Source organism: Haliotis rubra, unplaced genomic scaffold (assembly GCF_003918875.1).
Source record: "Haliotis rubra isolate DU_JTF1 unplaced genomic scaffold, ASM391887v1 Scf837, whole genome shotgun sequence".
Lineage (NCBI taxonomy): Eukaryota > Metazoa > Mollusca > Gastropoda > Lepetellida > Haliotidae > Haliotis > Haliotis rubra.
The window spans coordinates 27,513-49,633 of record NW_025767565.1 but is presented as its reverse complement, the minus strand read 5'-3'; the positions used below and the strand labels follow the sequence as shown (position 1 = coordinate 49,633).

Sequence of the window (22,121 nt, the reverse complement as noted above, 5' to 3'; positions counted from 1 at the left end):
TGCCACACTGTAAACACACAGCTATACTGCACGGTAACGCACATCTATACCACACTGCAGCCTGGCCTATGCTACACGGTAAACACGGATATACAACACTGTAACGGTTATGCCACACTGTAACACGGCTATACCACGCACCAATAATACGGATTATACTACACTGCAACACAGCTATATCACACAGTAACACGGATATACCACACTTTAACAGGTTATGCCACACTGACACGCAGATACATACACTGTAATACTGGTTATACTGCACTGTAACGCCAGCTATACCACAGCTATACTACACTTTGTAACACAGCTATACCACACTGTAACACGGTTATACCTCACTGTAACAGAGTTATTCCACATTGCAACAGCTATACTACACTGCAACACGGCTTTACTACACTATCCGGTTATGCCACACTGTAACCAGCTTATACTACCGCTGCAACAGCAGCTTTACTACACTATCAGTTATGCCACACTGTAACAAAGCTATACTACACTGTAACACAGCTATACTACACTGTAACCCAGCTATACCACACTGTAACACAGTTATAATCTCATAATAAGACAGTTATTCCACGATTGCAACGCGGCTATACTACACTGTAACACACAGCTATGCTACACTAACACAGTTATGCTACACTGTAACACAAGTTCTACCATACTATAACAGTTATACCACGCTGTAACTTAAGCTATACTACGCTGTAACACAGCTTTCCTACACTGTAACGAGTTATGCCACACTGTAACAAAGCTATACTACCCACAGTAACAAAGCTATACCACACTGCTTACAGCTATACACTGTAACACAGCTATAACACACTGTAACACAGCTATACTACACTGTAACACAGCTATACTACACTGTAACATGGCTATATCACTGTAACACAGTTATACCACACTGTAACACAGCTGTCGGTTTCAAAATCAACAATATCCGATTCTGCCAAATTCTTACACACTGCTTTATTCCATGACAGTTTTGGTGGAGACACATTTTGTAGTGTTCGCGTAGTACAGTTCAATAAGTATATCACATGGAAACGGGTTCAAGCTGAAACCATACAAAATATAAACTTATTTAAATGCCGGTATGTCCAAAACAACTTTTATACAATACTAACTCACTTATTATCTTAATATTCCTTATCATTCAAGAGATACGGTAATGGCATGCACAAGTCACAACACCATTGTGGTAACTATCAAACGATTTGGGCTATTAAGTGAACTTTTATAAATTATACTTTCATAAATACATATACCATACATGCATATGCAAAACATATTACTCACAAATTTAGTGGCAGAATCAATGCATCTGAAGTAGCGTGCCGTGCATCATTTTCTCCCCACAGGCGCGCACTTTCATCTCAGCCATACTGCATGCTTTTCTTGCCTCATGCCCTCCACCATAGCCAGTTACCACCCTGTTCAGAACTAAGCCATTTAATCGCGCATACCGCTAAAATGAACCAAAAGTGACTGTCTGTCATTTACAACAATGTTAGCATAACAGGATACCATCAATCCTCTTGAGAAACTAATTACCCATATTTTTTTACATTGCAAAACCACCGACATTTTTGTGAGAGAAAACAATTGAATAATTACGAATACGCTGTGGCGTGTGATTTGTTGTAAATTGAGTAATTTTACAGCAACATGACAATGGTCTGTAAACAACTGAGTCTGAACCAAACAATCCAGTGATCAACATCGCTTGAGCATCCATCTCCACGATTGGGACACGATGTCATCGTCCACCAAACCAGCGAGCCCAACCAATCGTTCCGTTAATTAAGCCTCTTCGACGACAAGCATGAGGCCATAAGTGACTTTCTGTCATTTACAACAGCTATATCACACTGTAGCACAGCTATACTACACAGCTATGCTACGGCTATACTACACAGCCTCTACTACACGGTACCACACTGGAACACAGCTATACTACACAGTTCTGCTACACGGTACCACACTGGAACACAGCTATACTACACAGCTATACTACACGGTAACTGCAGTTCATACTACACAGTGCCACACTGGAACACGGCTATACTACACAGTAACACAGTTCTACTACACAGTACCACACTGGAACACAGCTATACTACACAGTTCTACTACGCTATACTACACAGTAACACAGTTCTACTACACGGTACCACACTGGAACACAGCTATACTACACAGTTCTACTACACAGTACCACGCACTGTAGCACAGCTATGCTACACGCAATTCTACTACACAGCTATACTACACGGCTATACTGCACGGCTCTACTACACAGCTATACTACACAGCTATACTACACACAGTTCTACTACACAGCTATACTACACGGCTATACTCACATAGGCTATACTACACCAGCTATACTACACAGCTATACTACACGGGTACCACGCTGGAACACAGCTATACTACACAGTAACACAGTTCTACTACACAGTACCACACTGGAACACAGCTATACTACACAGTTCTACTACACAGTACCACACTGTAGCACAGCTATACTACACAGTTCTACTACACAGTACCACACTGGAACACAGCTATACTACACAGTTCTGCTACACGGTACCACACTGGAACACAGCTATACTGCACACAGCTATACTACACTAGTAACACAGTTCTACTACACAGTACCACACTGGAACACAGCCTATACTACACAGTAACACGAGTTCCTGGTACACAGTACCACACTGGAACACAGCTATACTACACAGTTCTACTACACAGCTATACTACACAGTAACACAGCTATACTACACAGTAACACAGTTCTACTACACAGTACCACACTGTAGCACAGCTATACTACACAGTACCACACTGTAGCACAGCTATACTACACAGTTCTACTACACAGTACCACACTGGAACACAGCTATACTACACAGTTCTACTACACAGTACCACACTGGAACACAGCTATACTACCACAGTTCTACTACACAGCTATACTACACAGTAACACAGCTATACTACACAGTAACACAGTTCTACTACACGGTACCACACTGGAACACAGCTATACTACACAGTTCTACTACACAGTACCACACTGTAGCACAGCTATACTACACAGTTCTACTACACAGTACCACACTGGAACACAGCTATACTACACAGTTCTACTACACAGTACCACACTGGAACACAGCTATACTACACAGTTCTACTACACAGTACCACACTGGAACACAGCTATACTACACAGTTCTACTACACAGTACCACACTGTAGCACAGCTATACCACACAGTTCTACTACACAGTACCACACTGTAGCACAGCTATACTACACAGTAACACAGTTCTACTACACAGTACCACACTGGAACACAGCTATACTACACAGTTCTACTACACAGTACCACACTGTAGCACAGCTATACTACACAGTAACACAGTTCTACTACACAGTACCACACTGGAACACAGCTATACTACACAGTTCTACTACACAGTACCACACTGGAACACTGTAGCTATACTACACAGTAACACAGTTCTACTACACAGTACCACACTGGAACACAGCTGTACCACTGGCCAGGAGGGCAGCAGGTGCTCTCTGACACACATACTGTTGGCTAGATGTGCTCCTGTATGCGATGTGTATTGACTGCACGGCCTCTCATTAAGGAGCTCAACTGAATGCTTCTTGTATGAACCTGAACAGCCCTTTATTCTGAGGCCAGTAGGCAGTCGATACATGAAATATACAGGCTGGCTTTACAGCGTTGTTGCTCAGTGCACATAGGTTGTACTAGAAAAGTGTACCAGTTTTAGATGTGTTTGTGACACTGTGAGATGTGTGTCTGACACTGTGAGATGTGTGTCCAGAACACAGCAGTATTGCCTCTGTCTAGGTGTGGCCGAGGTTTGTGTGGAGTGAAGCAGAACGCTGTGTTACTGTGAGGATGTTATCACAGCTTGTCATGGTTGACTGACTACCTCCACAACCCACACACAACATGGAATATACTGACATTATGCTGTTTGAAAGCAGCGACTTGGAGATATCAGTGGCAAGTATATGTGGTCCTTGAGCTGCCAATAGGCCTCTTGATTCATTTGTCTGATAACAAGAACGATGTATATTGATCATAGCAACTCGACCCTACAGATGAGTCAGCCATGTTAAAGTGAGCCTGACATATACCATTGGAGAATGTGTAGTGTATGTAATATCATGACAAGACAATATATAGTTTGTGTTATACCATGATAAGACAGTATATAGTTTGTGTTATACCATGATAAGACAGTATATAGTTTGTGTTATACCATGATAAGACAGTATATAGTTTGTGTTATACCATAAGACAGTATATAGTTTGTGTTATACCATGATAAGACAGTATATAGTTTGTGTTATACCATGATAAGACAATATAATTTGTGTGAAACCATAAGACAATATATAGTTTGTGTTATACCATAAGACAGTATATAGTTTGTGTTATACCATAAGACAGTATATAGTTTGTGTTATACCATGATAAGACAGTATATAGTTTGTGTCATACCATGATAAGACAGTATATAGTTTGTGTCATACCATGATAAGGCAGTATGTAGCTTGTGTTATACCATATGACAGTATACAGTTTGTGTCATACAATGATAAAACAGTATGTAGCTTGTTTTATACCATAAGACAGTATATAGTTTGTTTTATACCATAAGACCGTATATAGTTTGTGTTATACCATGATAAGACAGTATATAGTTTGTGTTATACCATGATAAGACAGTATATAGTTTGTGTCATACCATAAGACAGTATATAGTTTGTGTTATACCATAAGACAGTATATAGTTTGTGTTATACCATGATAAGACAGTATATAGTTTGTGTTATACCATGATAAGACAGTATATAGTTTGTTTTATACCATAAGACAGTATATAGTTTGTTTTATACCATAAGACCGTGATATAGTTTGTTATACCATGATAAGACAGTATATAGTTTGTTTTATACCATAAGACAGTATATAGTTTGTGTTATACCATAAGACAGTATATAGTTTGTGTTATACCATGATAAGACAGTAAATAGTTTGTGTCATACCATGATAAGACAGTATATAGTTTGTGTCATACCATGATAAGACAGTATATAGTTTGTGTTATACCATAAGACAGTATATAGTTTGTGTTATACTATGATAAGACAGTATATAGTTTGTGTTATACCATGATAAGACAGTATATAATTTGTGTGAAACCATAAGACAATATATAGTTTGTGTTATACCATGATAAGACAGTATATAGTTTGTGTCATACCATGATAAGACAGTATATAGTTTGTGTCATACCATGATAAGGCAGTATGTAGCTTGTGTTATACCATAAGACAGTATATAGTTTGTGTCATACAATGATAAAACAGTATGTAGCTTGTTTTATACCATAAGACAGTATATAGTTTGTGTTATACCATAAGACAGTATATAGTTTGTGTTATACCATAAGACCGTATATAGTTTGTGTTATACCATAAGACAGTATATAGTTTGTGTCATACCATCATAAGACAGTATATAGTTTGTGTTATACCATGATAAGACAGTATATAGTTTGTGTTATACCATGATAAGACAGTATATAATTTGTGTGAAACCATAAGACAGTATATAGTTTGTGTTATACCATAAGACAGTATATAGTTTGTGTTATACCATAAGACAGTATATAGTTTGTGTTATACCATGATAAGACAGTATATAGTTTGTGTTATACCATGATAAGACAGTATATAATTTGTGTGAAACCATAAGACAGTATATAGTTTGTGTTATACCATAAGACAGTATATAGTTTGTGTTATACCATAAGACAGTATATAGTTTGTGTTATACCATGATAAGACAGTATATAGTTTGTGTTATACCATGATAAGACAGTATATAATTTGTGTGAAACCATAAGACAGTATATAGTTTGTGTTATACCATAAGACAGTATATAGTTTGTGTTATACCATAAGACAGTATATAGTTTGTGTTATACCATGATAAGACAGTATATAGTTTGTGTCATACCATGATAAGACAGTATATAGTTTGTTTTATACCATAAGACAAACTATAGTTTGTTATACCATGATAAGACAGTATGTAGCTTGTGTTATACTACGATAACACAGTGTATAGTTTGTGTTATACCATGATAAGACAATATATAGTGTATTTTCATACAATGATAAGACAATGTATAGTGTATGTCATACCTTGAGCAATTCATATGACACCAGAGACTGACTCAAGGAGTTTTGTTTGTGATCTAGTTAGTTATCTCTCACTCTGTGTGTGGTGTCTTTTGGACACCTCAATGTGTGTGGTGTTTGTTGGACACCTCAATCTGTGTGGTGTCTGTTGGAAAACCTCATTGTGTGTGGTGTCTGTTGGACACCTCAGTGTGTGTGGTGTTTGTTGGACACCTCAATGTGTGTGGTGTCTGTTGGACACCTCAATATGTGTGGTGTTTGTTGGACACCTCAATGTGCATGGTGTCTGTTGGACACCTAAGTATGCATGGTGTCTCATGGACACCTCAGTGTGTGTGGTGTCTATTGGACACTTCAGTATGGAGATGTAATGTCTGTGGAACACCACGATTTGTGGCTGGCGTCTGTGTCCAAGTCTGGTATAATCTGATGATTATGTCTGTTACAGGACAGTGGGCAGCTGTCAGACAGCGCGATGTGTGGCTGACGTCTGTGTCCAAGTCTGGTATAATCTGATGATTATGTCTGTTACAGGACAGTGGGCAGCTGTCAGACAGTGCGATGTGTGGCTGACGTCTGTGTCCAAGTCTGGTATAATCTGATGATTATGTCTGTTACAGGACAGTGGGCAGCTGTCAGACAGTGCGATGTGTGGCTGACGTCTGTGTCCAAGTCTGATATAATCTGATGATTATGTCTGTTACAGGACAGTGGGCAGCTGTCAGACAGTGCGATGTGTGGCTGACGTCTGTGTCCAAGTCTGGTATAATCTGATGATTATGTCTGTTACAGGACAGTGGGCAGCTGTCAGACAGCGCGATGTGTCCAAGTCTGGGATAATTGATGATTATGTCTGTTACAGGACAGTGAGCAGCTGTCAGACAGCGCGATGTGTGGCGACCCGACGGTGTCCTCTATGGCTGGGAGTAAGAAGGACAAGACTTGCCTGGTATGCGGTGATCGCGCTCTTGGCTACAACTTCAATGCCATTTCTTGCGAGTCCTGCAAAGCTTTCTTCCGGAGGAATGCACACAAGGTGAGCATGACTTAACACATGAGATAGTAACTTGACAAGTGAGACAGTAGCACACAAGGTGAGCATGACTTAACACATGAGATAGTAACTTGACACATGAGATAGTAACTTGACAAGTGAGACAGTAGCACACAAGGTGAGCATGACTTGACACATGAGATAGTAACTTGACACATGAGATAGTAACTTGACACATGAGATAGTAGCACATATAGTGAGAGTGACTTGACACATGAGATAGTAACTTGACAAGTGAGACAGTAGCACATATAGTGAGAGTGACTTGACACATGAGATAGTAACTTGACAAGTGAGACAGTAGCACATATAGTGAGAGTGACTTGACACATGAGATAGTAACTTGACACATGAGATAGTAACTTGACAAGTGAGACAGTAGCACATATAGTGAGAGTGACTTGACACATGAGATAGTAACTTGACACATGAGATAGTAACTAACTTGACAAGTGAGACAGTAGCACATATAGTGAGAGTGACTTGACACATGAGATAGTAACTTGACAAGTGAGACAGTAGCACATATAGTGAGAGTGACTTGACACATGAGATAGTAACTTGACAAGTGAGACAGTAGCACATATAGTGAGAGTGACTTGACACATGAGATAGTAACTTGACAAGTGAGACAGTAGCACATATAGTGAGAGTGACTTGACACATGAGATAGTAACTTGACAAGTGAGACAGTAGCACATATAGTGAGAGTGACTTGACACATGAGATAGTAACTTGACAAGTGAGACAGTAGCACATATAGTGAGAGTGACTTGACACATGAGATAGTAACTTGACAAGTGAGACAGTAGCACATATAGTGAGAGTGACTTGACACATGAGATAGTAACTTGACAAGTGAGACAGTAGCACATATAGTGAGAGTGACTTGACACATGAGATAGTAACTTGACAAGTGAGACAGTAGCACATATAGTGAGAGTGACTTGACACATGAGATAGTAACTTGACAAGTGAGACAGTAGCACATATAGTGAGAGTGACTTGACACACAAAGTGAGAGAGTGACTTGACACACAAAGTGAGAGAGTGACTTGACACACAATGTGTGAGAGTGACTTCACACAAAGTGAGAATAACTTGACACACAAAGTAAGAGTGGCTAAAACCCACAAAGTGAGAGTGACTTGACACACAAAGTGAGAGAATGACTTGACACACAAAATGAGAGTGACTTGACACACAAAGTAAGAGTGACTTGACACACAAAGTGAGAGTTACTTGACACACAAAGTGAGAGCAACTTGACACTCAAAGTGAGAGTGACCTCACACGCAAAGTCAGTGACTTGACACACAAAGTGAGAGTGACTTGACACACAAAGTGAGAGAGTGACTTGACACGCAAAGTGAGAATAACTTGACACACAAAGTGAGAATAATTGACACACAATGTGAGAGAGTGACTTGACACGCAAAGTGAGAATAACTTGACACACAAAGTGAGAATGACTTGACACACAAAGTGAGAGTGTCCTGACACACAAAGTTAGAGTGACTTGACACACAAAGTGAGAGTGACCTGACACACAAAGTGAGAGTGACTTGACACACAAAGTGAGAGTGACCTGACACACAAAGTAAGAGTGACTTGACACACAAAGTGAGAGTGACTTGACACACAAAGTGAGAGTGACTTGACACACAAAGTAAGAGTGACTTGACACACAAAGTGAGAGTGACTTGATGCACAAAGTGAGAGTGACCTGACACACAAAGTGAGAGTGACTTGACACACAAAGTGAGAGTGACTTGACACACAAAGTAAGAGTGACTTGACACACAAAGTGAGAGTGACTTGATGCACAAAGTGAGAGTGACCTGACACACAAAGTGAGAGTGACTTGACACACAAAGTGAGAGTGACCTGACACACAAAGTTAGAGTGTCCTGACACACAAAGTGAGAGTGACTTGACACACAAAGTGAGAGTGACCTGACACACAAAGTTAGAGTGTCCTGACACACAAAGTTAGAGTGACTTGACACACAAAGTGAGAGTGACTTGACACACAAAGTGAGAGTGACCTGACACACAAAGTGAGAGTGACTTGACACACAAAGTGAGAGTGACCTGACACACAAAGTTAGAGTGACTTGACACACAAAGTGAGAGTGACTTGACACACAAAGTTAGAGTGACTTGACACACAAAGTGAGAGTGACTTGATGCACAAAGTGAGAGTGACCTGACACACAAAGTGAGAGTGACTTGACACACAAAGTGAGAGTGACCTGACACACAAAGTTAGAGTGTCCTGACACACAAAGTGAGAGTGACTTGACACACAAAGTGAGAGTGACCTGACACACAAAGTTAGAGTGTCCTGACACACAAAGTTAGAGTGACTTGACACACAAAGTGAGAGTGACTTGACACACAAAGTGAGAGTGACCTGACACACAAAGTTAGAGTGACCTGACACACAAAGTGAGAGTGTCCTGACACACAAAGTGAGAGTGACTTGATGCACAAAGTTAGAGTGACTTGACACACAAAGTTAGAGTGACTTGACACACAAAGTGAGAGTGACTTGATGCACAAAGTGAGAGTGACCTGACACACAAAGTGAGAGTGACTTGACACACAAAGTGAGAGTGACCTGACACACAAAGTTAGAGTGTCCTGACACACAAAGTGAGAGTGACTTGACACACAAAGTGAGAGTGACCTGACACACAAAGTTAGAGTGTCCTGACACACAAAGTTAGAGTGATTTGACACACAAAGTGAGAGTGACTTGACACACAAAGTGAGAGTGACCTGACACACAAAGTTAGAGTGACCTGACACACAAAGTGAGAGTGTCCTGACACACAAAGTGAGAGTGACTTGATGCACAAAGTTAGAGTGACTTGACACACAAGGTGAGAGTGACTTGACACACAAAGTGAGAGTGACTTGATGCACAAAGTTAGAGTGACTTGACACACAAAGTTAGAGTGACTTGACACACAAAGTGAGAGTGACCTGACACACAAAGTGAGAGTGACCTGACACACAAAGTGAGAGTGACTTGATGCACAAAGTGAGAATAACATGACACACAAAGTGAGAGTAGCTTTACACACAAAGTGAGACTGACTTGACACACAAGGTGAGAGTGACCTCAAACACAAAGTGAGAGTGACCTGACACACAGAGTGAAAGTGACTTGACACACAATTTGAGACTGACCTGACATGCAAAGTGAGAATAACTTGACACACAAAGTGAAAGTGACTTGACACACAAAGTGAGAATGACCTGACACACAAAGTGAAAGTGACTTGACACACAGAGTGAGCGTGACTTAACACACAATGTGAGAGTGACTTGACACACAAAGTGAGCGTGACTTGACACACAATGTGAGAGTGATTTGACACACAAAGTGAGATTGACTTGACACAAAAAAGTGAGAGTGACTTGACACACAAAGATGACTCACATGAACACATGGCAACTTATGTTGTTGATGTTGCAGACAATCCGGGGCCGCTGTGAGGGCAAGTGTGACGTCAACATTGAGTCACGGTCATTCTGTAAGCGCTGTCGTCTGGCCAAGTGCTACACTGTTGGCATGAGGAAGGACATGATTCTGAGTAAGTTGCCTCCCTAGATGGCTGCACTAACACAACTATGTCTCTACAGTAAGTTGCCTCCCTAGATGGCTGCACTAACACAACTGTGTCTCTACAGTAAGTTGCCTCCCTAGATGGCTGCACTAACACACAACTATGTCTCTACAGTAAGTTGCCTCCCTAGATGGCTGCACTAACACACAACTATGCCTCTACAGTAAGTTGCCTCCCTAGATGGCTGCACTAACACACAACTATGTCTCTACAGTAAGTTGCCTCCCTACATGGCTGCACTAACACAACTGTGTCTCTACAGTAAGTTGCCTCCCTAGATGGCTGCACTAACACACAACTATGTCTCTACAGTAAGTTGCCTCCCTAGATGGCTGCACTAACACACAACTATGCCTCTACAGTAAGTTGCCTCCCTAGATGGCTGCACTAACACACAACTGTGTCTCTACAGTAAGTTGCCTCCCTAGATGGCTGCACTAACACACAACTGTGTCTCTACAGTAAGTTGCCTCCCTAGATGGCTGCACTAACACACAACTATGTCTCTACAGTAAGTTGCCTCCCTAGATGGCTGCACTAACACACAACTGTCTCTACAGTAAGTTGACTCCCTAGATGGCTGCACTAACACACAACTATGTCTCTGCAGTAAGCTACAGTCAGGACTTACCACATATGATGAATGTCAACGATAGACATACAATCTTTTCATTATGAGTACTGTCTGACGACGTTAGTTTCAATAACCGATTATTTGTGTGTGCGTGTGTGCGTGTGAACTGAACTGTTTCGTGTTGAGCCCCAAATTGAATCAGGACTTGTTGTGAAAAAATTAACTAAGTTTGTATTCTAAAACTAACTGAACTACTAGCTACGAAGGTATTACAGTGGCAGCTCTGTACAGGGTGACAGTAGTGACTGAACTACTAGCTACGAAGGTATTACAGTGGCAGCTCTGTACAGGGCTTACAGTGGCAGCTCTGTACAGGGCGACAGTAGTGACTGAACTACTAGCTACGAAGGTATTACAATGGCAGCTCTGTGCAGGGCGACAGTAGTGACTGAACTACTAGCTACGAAGGTATTACAATGTAACAACAATCACAGTAATATTCATGTGACTGTAACAATGTAACAACAAGACAATAATATTCATCTGACTGTAACAATGTAACAACAAGACAATAATATTCATCTGACTGTAACAATGTAACAACAATGACAGTAATATTCATGTGACTGTAACAATGTAACAAGACAATAATATTCATCTGACTGTAACAATGTAACAACAATGAAAATAATATTCATGTGACTGTAACAATGTAACAACAATGTGACTGTAACAATGTAACAATGTAACAACAATCACAGTAATATTCATGTGACTGTAACAATGTAACAAGACAATAATATTCATCTGACTGTAACAATGTAACAACAATGACAATAATATTCATCTGACTGTAACAATGTAACAACAATCACAGTAATATTCATGTGACTGTAACAATGTAACAAGACAATAATATTCATGTGACTGTAACAATGTAACAACAATGACAATAATATTCATCTGACTGTAACAATGTAACAACAATCACAGTAATATGCATGTGACTGTAACAATGTAACAACAATGACAATAATATTCATGTGACTGTAACAATGTAACAACAATGACAATAATATTCATCTGACTGTAACAATGTAACAACGACAATAATATTCATCTGACTGTAACAATGTAACAACAAGACAATAATATTCATGTGACTGTAACAATGTAACAACAATCACAGTAATATTCATCTGACTGTAACAATGTAACAACAATGACAATAATATTCATCTGACTGTAACAATGTAACAACAATCACAGTAATATTCATGTGACTGTAACAATGTAACAACAATGACAATAATATTCATGTGACTGTAACAATGTAACAACAATGACAATAATATTCATCTGACTGTAACAATGTAACAACAATGACAGTAATATTCATCTGACTGTAACAATATTCTGGTTTCCAACATACGCTAGGTGAGAATGATCTCCACAGCGTTGCTGACTTTGTGTAGCCTGAGATGTAATGTGAGATGAGAGGCATGCTCCAGATTACCTGTCAACAGGTACAATGTATTACACTGGGGAGATTATCACAACTTTACAATGCTGGTGCGTGTGTGTGAGAGAGAGAGTGTGTGTGTGAGAGAGAACTTGTACAGTGTTAGTGTGCATGAGTGGATACATGTGTGTGACAGAAAACTCATAGTGTTTGTGTGTGTGAACTTGCACAATGTTGGTGTGTGTGTGTGTGTATGTGTGAACATGTATAGTGTGTGTGTCAACTTGTGCAGTGTTGGTGTGTGTGTGTTTTTGTGGGTGAACTTGCACAATGTTGGTGTGTGTGTGTAAATTTGCACAATGTTGGTGTGTGTGTAAATTTGCACAATGTTGGTGTGTGTGTGTGTGTGTGTAAACTTGCACAATGTTGGTGTGTGTGTGTAAACTTGCACAATGTTGGTGTGTGTGTATACTTGCACAATGTTGGTGTCTGTGTGTGTAATCTTGCACAATGTTGGTGTGTGTGCGTGCGTGCATGCACGTGTAAGTGAATGTGTGTGTGAACTGGCACAGTGTTGGTGTGTGTGCGTGCGTGCATGCATGCACGTGTAAGTGAATGTGTCTGTAAACTGGCACAATGTTGGTGTGTGTGCGTGCGTGCATGCAATTGTAAGTGAATGTGTCTGAAACTGGCACAGTGTTGGTGTGTGTGATTGCGTGAGTGCATGCACGTGTACACTTTGAACATTGTTGCTCATTGACTAACACTACCACATAAGAAGACTCATACAATGTTGGTGTGTGTGTGTGTGTGTGTGTGTAAACTTGCACAATGTTCGTGTGTGTAAGGGACAGATTCAATAGTAGTTGTGTGGTAACTGATATTGTTACTTGGTGTGAGAACTGATAGGTGTTACTCTAGGTGTGAGGACAGATTCAATAGTAGTTGTGTGGTAACTGATATTGTTACTTGGTGTGAGAACTGATACAGTATTGGTGTGTGAGGACAGATTCAATAGTAGTTGTGTGGTTACTGATATTGTTACTTGGTGTGAGTACTGATACAGTATTGGTGTGTGTGAGGACAGATTCAATAGTAGTTGTGTGATGTTACTGAGACATTGCTGTGAGAGGACTGACAAGATACTGTTGTATGTTTTAAGGTGACGAACAGAAGAAAATGAGGAAGACCAAGATCATCATGAACAAACTGCGTCGCCAGGGTCAGATGGCGCCGGAGGACACATACTCAGCATCAGAAAGTGACCTTACTGGGTCGCCACGGGGGGTGGTCACCCGAGCAGACAGCTGGCCGGAGTCTTCCAAAGACTTTGAGAAGTATCGGAAGCTAAAGCTGGAGGATAGTCCCGGAGCCTGCTCCCACAGCAGCGGTCAGGATGAGCGGGTCATCAAATATCCTCCATGGCTGGAGTGTGCTGAAGTGGTCAGTGGCGTCATTCAGCAGCTGAAGGATGATGACAGGAAGCTGATGCAGGAGCTGATGACGGCTCACGAGAACAGCCAGTTTCTGTCTGGAACCACCACCAGTCTCAAACTCATTCCTTCAAATCCCACAGAGTTTGTGAATGTAGCTGAAGGCTTTGTAAGACGGGTAATCAAGGTTGCAAAAAATATTGCCTTCTTTAAGGAACTTTGTAAAGATGATCAGATTGCATTGTTGAAGGGGTCCGTCGTAGATATCATGATGTTGCGGTCGGCAGTGAATTATGATCCCTACACAGAGTCCTGGAGTCTGAGCACAATGAACTGCCTCATCCAGGGCAGTACCAGCGACAACATCGGCGAACGCATCAGCGCTGAGGTCCTCAAGATGGGCAGCTCGGAGTCAGCTAGCCTCTTCTTCACATATTCCAAGTTCATCAAATCTTTGATGAGCACCATCCATGGTGACCTGATTGTGTTGAAGATCCTCATCATCATGTCGCTGTTCTCAGCTGACCGCGGGTCCCTGGTCAACCAGGAACAGGTGCACGGATTTCAGGAACAGTACGCTCACATCCTGCAACAATACATCCTTCTGAGGTTCCCTGAAGAGAAGACGCTGTTTGCACGGGTTGTCATGAAGCTCACTGACCTGCGGAACATCAATGAAGTTCACACAAAAATGTTGCTTAAGATGAAAGTAGAAGACATAGAACCTCTTCTTCTGGAGATATTTGATCTGCCCTTGTGATGGGTGTACCTCTGAGGGGCAGAAGCATATTTAACTAGTTCTGAAGGTCTGCCCTTGTGCTGGGGAGAAAGGAACTAAAGCATGTGTGAGTCAGGGATAGTGACCAAAGTCACAGATGTGGGGCGGGGTCCAGGGAAGGGGGAGGCTGGACCAGGTGCCGATGTGTTGTGATGCTATTGGATATCATGTACAAACTGCAGGATTACTCCCGCTGCTGGCAGGGGCATCTCCACAGGCCGCTCCAGTGTAGATGCAGGGGCAGTGAGGACGTATTGTTGTACATTCTAGATGACAACATAATGATACATAACGGCCCAGTCTGCCTTTCCGTAATACATGCTCAAGCTCATCTTGCCTGGAGAACACCTGAGATTGTATATCTGCATAAAGTGTATATCATATTGATGTTAGACATCAGATGGGATATCTACATTTGAATGTATATATCTTGCAAGTCAGATGACACGTGAGATGAGAGTGTACATAAGTAGGATGGTCCGGTGTATCTGCCTCATTTTGACATACAATAATAATCCGTCGATTGTGAAAGTATGTTCTGGGTTTACGTTATGTTTCTTTGGAAGAAGACGGGTCGTGCGGGAGACACACAGGAGGAGGTTTTCTCCTTGACTCACATAGGGCCTGATTAGTTTTACCTGATTTTTCAGTTCTTCTGGAAGAAGCATAAAATTACTGAACTATGTTGCTGTGGCTGGTCTCATCAGCCAATCTTGTTTAAAAATTTGTTTGCATAATAGACATACTATTTGGAAACCTGCCTTTCCTACACATTGACACTCATAATTAGAAAGGGATTAGAAAAACTAAGTTACTTCTAAAGGTTGTATATTAAATAGCTGGTGTATATACTGGTATCACACTGCTGGTGTATATATACTGGTATCACACAGCTGGTGTATATATACTGGTATCACACAGCTGGTGTATATATACTGGTATCACACAGCTGGTGTATATACTGGTATCACACAGTTGGTGTGTATATACTGGTATCACATAGCTGGTGTATATACTGGTATCACACTGCTGGTGTATATACTGGTATCACACTGCTGGTGTATATATACTGGTATCACACAGCTGGTGTATATACTGGTATCACACAGCTGGTGTATATATACTGGTATCACACAGCTGGTGTATATACTGGTATCACACAGTTGGTGTGTATATACTGGTATCACATAGCTGGTGTATATATACTGGTATCACACTGCTGGTGTATATACACACACAGTTGGTGTATATACTGGTATCACATAGCTGGTGTATATACTGGTATCACACTGCATATACTGGTGCTGGTGTATATACTGGTATCACACTGCTGGTGTATATATACTGGTATCACACTGCTGGTGTATATACTGGTATCACGCTGGTGTATATATACTGGTATCACACAGCTGGTGTATATACTGGTATCACACAGCTGGTGTATATACTGGTATCACACAGCTGGTGTATATACTGGTATCACACAGTTGGTGTGTATATACTGGTATCACATAGCTGGTGTATATATACTGGTATCACACTGCTGGTGTATATATACTGGTATCACACAGCTGGTGTATATACTGGTATCACACAGCTGGTGTATATACTGGTATCACACTGCTGGTGTATATACTGGTATCACACTGCTGGTGTATATACTGGTATCACACTGCTGGTGTATATATACTGGTATCACACAGCTGGTGTATATACTGCTATCACACAGCTGGTGTATATACTGGTATCACACAGTTGGTGTGTATATACTGGTATCACACAGCTGGTGTGTATATACTGGTATCACACTGCTGGTGTTTATATACTGGTATCACACAGCTCGTGTATATACTGGTATCACACTGCTGGTGTATATATACTGGTATCACACAGCTGGTGTATATACTGGTATCACACTGCTGGTGTATATACTGGTATCACGCTGCTGGTGTTTATATACTGGTGTCACACTGCTGGTGTATACACTGGTATCATACAGCTGGTGTATATACTGGTATCATACAGCTGGTGTATATATACTGGTATCACAAAGCTGGTGTATATATACTGGTATCACACTGCTGGTGTATATACTGGTATCACACAGCTGGTGTATATATACTGGTATCACACTGCTGGTGTATATACTGGTATCACACAGCTGGTGTATATACTGGTATCACATAGCTGGTGTATATACTGGTATCACACTGCTGGTGTATATACTGGTATCACACAGCTGGTGTATTCCTCAACAGCAAGATTTGAAGATTGTTTTTTATTTCTGTCATACCAGGCAGATAAGCATTAGACCGAGGATGTACATACGTTGTTGCCACCACACCAGTGCCATGTGTTTTAACCAATACTGTGCCATGAGATATATATATATATATCCTAATACTTGTTATATACTTAAGAGTTTACCACTGTTGATAGTGTTCAGCTTAACGAATTTTACATAATACATGTCAAGGGCTAGTGATACTTGTTTGATGACCATGTCAGGGGCATTATTCTCCCTCCTTGTCTTAGTATAGTGGTTCACTGTATAGTGGTTCACTGTATAGTGGTTCACTGTATAGTCTGTTGCCATTCAGTCCTTGCACAGATACAGCTAAGGGAGATAACTTGGATTGCTGTGCAAATGTCCCATCCAGGGGAGATAACTCTGTTTTGATAGGACAGAATCAGGTTGTACAATACAATAGCTTTACCTTCATGAAAGGGAGACCACTCTTGACTACCTTCAAGAAGATATCAGCTTACATCAGGTGTAGTGCTATATTGTCAGATTCTGATTTTAAGTGTTCACAAGGTATTTCCAAATGTATTTTTGTGATATTCAAGTTTTGTTTGTTGGCAACTCCACTCATAGGTTCAGCACTTTCTGCAGTAGCCAATGAAATCACTCTAACTAGAATGTGTAGTTTGTTACAACGAAGATTTAGATTCTGTTTGTATTCACATTGGCCCAATGTTTCTCTGTTAGTGTTTGTGGTTTCTGAGATGGTATTATTTGTTTCTAACTCAAAACATTATTTTCTTAGAATTTTTAATATAACTATTTATATTTGAGTTACACACTAACATTCCTCATGTATTTTCACAATTAGTTAAACATTGATCATGGAGCAACCGTCACAGGTTGTGTAGAGCTGTAGCCTGCCTCTCATCAGGGTTATTGATCCACTGCATGAATCATTGATCAGTGTTCACGGAGCTCCATGGCCTTACTGATCCTTCACCTAGCAGGTTGACCTTCGGGTCAAGCTCCCCAACAAATATTAGTCTCCAGAAGAATCAGGGACGAATCGACTTCACCTTACTGCTTTTTGTTACTGGAGTTACCTTTGTAATTTATTTGAAAATACTTTTATTAGGAAATACTTCTGTTACTGGAGATGTGAGTGGGTATATATTATATCCTTTGTTTCATGACATTGTCCTTTGTTTCATGACATTGTCCTTTGTTTCAACCCATCTTCATGGATTGTCCTTTGTGTCATGACAGTGTGTCCCTTGTTTCATGATGGTGTATCCTTTGTTTCATGGATTGTCCTTTGCAGAGATGCCAACCCATACGATTTTATTGTATTCGTTACGAAAAAACAACACAAAATACGCGACTACAATAGCATTATTAATATACGAATTTAAAAAAAAAATACATTAAATTAAATTAATAGCATATGGGTACCATACACAATAAATTGCAACCACTTTTTATTCAGTATCAAGCAATATGTGGATACTTACTACTGATTTAGGTGAGTACATTGTTGATAACAAGTTCTAAGAATATCTATATATTCTGTGTTAAATATGAAAATTATTTGGAAAGGTTAATACTAATTTTTGCATTATTTTTGGCTAAATTAGGGTTGGCATCTCTGCCTTTGTTTCATGACATAGTCCATTGATTCATGACATAGTCTTTTGTTTTTATAATGCTTTGCTTGATCCCAGTCTCCATTGTTTATTCCATTGCCCTTGTTTTGTTCAGTATTAGTGAGAACAACAGAACCCATTGTTGTCTGTCAATTCTCTGTGTAGTCTTAACCCCAGATATATGTTAACACACACCAGTCCCTGTAGGAACCCCTCCCTTAGTTACCTGTAAACCCAGGAATCCCTCCCCTAGTTACATGTAAACCAAGAACCCTTCCCCTAGTTACATGTAAACCAAGGAAACCCTCCCCTAGTTACCTGTAAACCCAGGAATCCCTCCCCTAGTTACATGTAAACCAAGAACCCCTCCCCTAGTTACATGTAAACCCAAGAACCCCTCCCCTAGTTACATGTAAAACCAAGAACCCTTCCCCTAGTTACATGTAAACCAAGGAACCCTCCCTAGTTACCCTGTTAACCCAAGAACCCCTCCCCTAGTTACATGTAAACCCAAGAACCCCTCCCCTAGTTACATGTAAACCCAAGAACCACTCCCCTAGTTACATGTAAACCCATGAACCCCTCCCCTAATTACATGTAACACCACTCCCCTAGTTACATGTAAACCATGAACCCTAATTACACGTAAATCCTGAAACCCTCCCCTAGTTACATGTAAACCAAGGAACCCCTCCCCTAGTTACATGTAAACCCAGGAACCCCTCCCCTAATTACACGTAAATCCTGAAACCCTACCCTAGTTACATCTAAACCCAGGAACCACTCCCCTAGTTACATGTAACCCCAGGAACCCCTCCCCTAGTTACATCTAAACCCAGGAACCCCTCCCATAGTTACATGTAAACCCTGAACCCCACCCCTAGTTACATGTAAACCCAGGAACCACTCCCCTAGTTACATGTAAACCCACCCCAACTGCATTTCTATTCCAGTCATGTTTTACATTTAAAGGGACACAAACTTTTTATTTCTGTATTTGCCAGGAAAGAAGAATAATGACCTTAGTATTTTAATGAGAAATGCTTCAATTTGGAATCAATTCCAACATAATCAGTTTGTTGTCACCCTGTATGTGAAAAATGCCGGTGATAATTTTTGTTGCATATAAACTGTGTGCATAATTCCACTGTGATGATGGCACAAACTTGCTCAACCTTTGCCAATACTTCTTGTTAGTTTTCTTCCTAGTACTGCTGCTAGGATTTCCTAGAACGAAGACAGTCGTCTTTGCAAGTACTGGATAGAATGAAGACAGTCGTCTTTGCCAGTACTGGATAGAACGGAGACAGTCGTCTTTGCCAGTACTACTGGTGGGATTTCCTAGAAGGGAGACAGTTGTCTTTGTCAGTACTGGATAGAACGGAGACAGTCGTCTTTGCCAGTACTGGATAGAATGAAGACAGTCGTCTTTGCCAGTACTGGATAGAACGGAGACAGTCGTCTTTGCCAGTACTACTGGTGGGATTTCCTAGAAGGGAGACAGTTGTCTTTGTCAGTACTGGATAGAACGGAGACAGTCGTCTTTGCCAGTACTACTGGTGGGATTTCCTAGAAGGGAGACAGTTGTCTTTGTCAGTACTGGATAGAACGGAGACAGTCGTCTTTGCCAGTACTACTGGTGGGATTTCCTAGAAGGGAGACAGTTGTTTTTGTCAGTACTGGATAGAACGGAGACAGTCGTCTTTGCCAGTACTACTGGTGGGATTTCCTAGAACAGAGACAGTTGTTTTTGTCAGTACTGGATAGAACGGAGACAGTCGTCTTTGCCAGTACTACTGGTGGGATTTCCTAGAACAGAGACAGTTGTTTTTGTCAGTACTGGATAGAACGGAGACAGTCGTCTTTGCCAGTACTGTGTAGTTGGTTTCACATAGATTTCACACGTTGTTTTTCTGTCATGCTAACCTGTAGATAAACATGATATTTATTGTGTCTGAGAGTGGGACAGACTCAGGCTTGTATTGCGTGTATGCATACTGGATCATCCAGTGTTTCATATAGATGTTCTGTTCTAAATAACCTGGCATCACAGTGGCTTCATACACCACCAAAACTAGCAGGACACTGTAATGTTTCACATCCAACAAGGGGAGGCAACTAAAGCAGGTTTCAATTCTAACTGGAAACAGACACAACCTAAAGAAACAGGATTTGGAAGATGTGGTTGTATGACTTGCCGATCAGTAACATGTTGCTTTCCCTCCACTAGCCTGTCAAGGATTTCAATATCCCTCCACTAGCCTGTGAAGGATTTCAATATCCCTCCACTATCCTGTCAAGGATATTAGTATCCCAGTATTTGCTGATCAGTAACTCATTACAAACCTGAATGTTGCCAGTTCTCCCCTGTCCCCCCACTGGGGAGTCTACCAGCCTGGCCTGTTTATGTCCCGTGAATGAGTGAGTGAGTCAGTAAGTGTTGTGTGAGGGGAGTTATTCCATGTTGCCTGAATTCTGTGACAGCTGTGTTTAAACTATCAGGGTGTGTCTAACAATCACTTCTCTTCACTTTGTCAGTAGAGCATTAAACTGTCAGTAGCCAGTCTCTTCTTGTGTTCTTTGTTCCCAGGCAAAAATACTCCAGCTCAAGGCCATACTTCTCCCTGGCCATTGTCTTACCCTACAATAACACAACCAAGTCACATTGTGGGGACCAGATCTACACTGTTACCGTACAATAACACAACCAAGTCCCATTGTGGCCATCAGATCTACACTGTTACCCTACAATAACACACAACCAAGTCACATTGTGGCCATCAGATCTACACTGTTACCCTACAATAACACAACCAAGTCACATTGTGGTCACCAGGTCCACACTGTTACCCTACAATAACACACACCCATGTCACATTGTGGCCACCAGATCTACACTGATAACCCTACAATAACACAACCAAGCCACATTGTGGCCACCAGATCTACACTGTTACCCTACAATAACACACACCCCTGTCACATTGTAGCAACCAGATCTACACT

The 22,121-nt window shown here is 40.9% G+C and overlaps 1 protein-coding gene and 1 long non-coding RNA gene across 4 annotated transcripts in view; both read left to right on the top strand.

Moving 5' to 3' along the window:
- The window catches only part of LOC124262414 (nuclear hormone receptor HR96-like), a 90,808-nt gene extending 75,050 nt beyond the window's left edge, over positions 1 to 15,758 (top strand). For 2 of the 3 annotated variants that reach the window (XM_046696897.1, XM_046696895.1), the window contains exons 2-4: positions 7,148 to 7,321; positions 10,827 to 10,944; positions 14,176 to 15,758. In XM_046696897.1, the coding sequence (XP_046552853.1) occupies positions 7,148 to 7,321; positions 10,827 to 10,944; positions 14,176 to 15,206 (1,323 nt within the window). In that variant the 3' untranslated portion in view covers positions 15,207 to 15,758. Of the gene's footprint in view, positions 1 to 3,910; positions 4,076 to 7,147; positions 7,322 to 10,826; positions 10,945 to 14,175 lie in introns of those variants that run through there. The other variant, XM_046696896.1, reaches the window with a different exon arrangement.
- A 4,002-nt stretch (positions 15,759 to 19,760) lies between these two features.
- LOC124262406 lies at positions 19,761 to 21,679 on the top strand. Its single transcript, XR_006894584.1, has 2 exons — positions 19,761 to 20,359; positions 20,422 to 21,679. It is a non-coding gene; the product is annotated as an uncharacterized LOC124262406 (long non-coding RNA).
- The last annotated feature ends 442 nt before the right edge of the window (positions 21,680 to 22,121 follow it).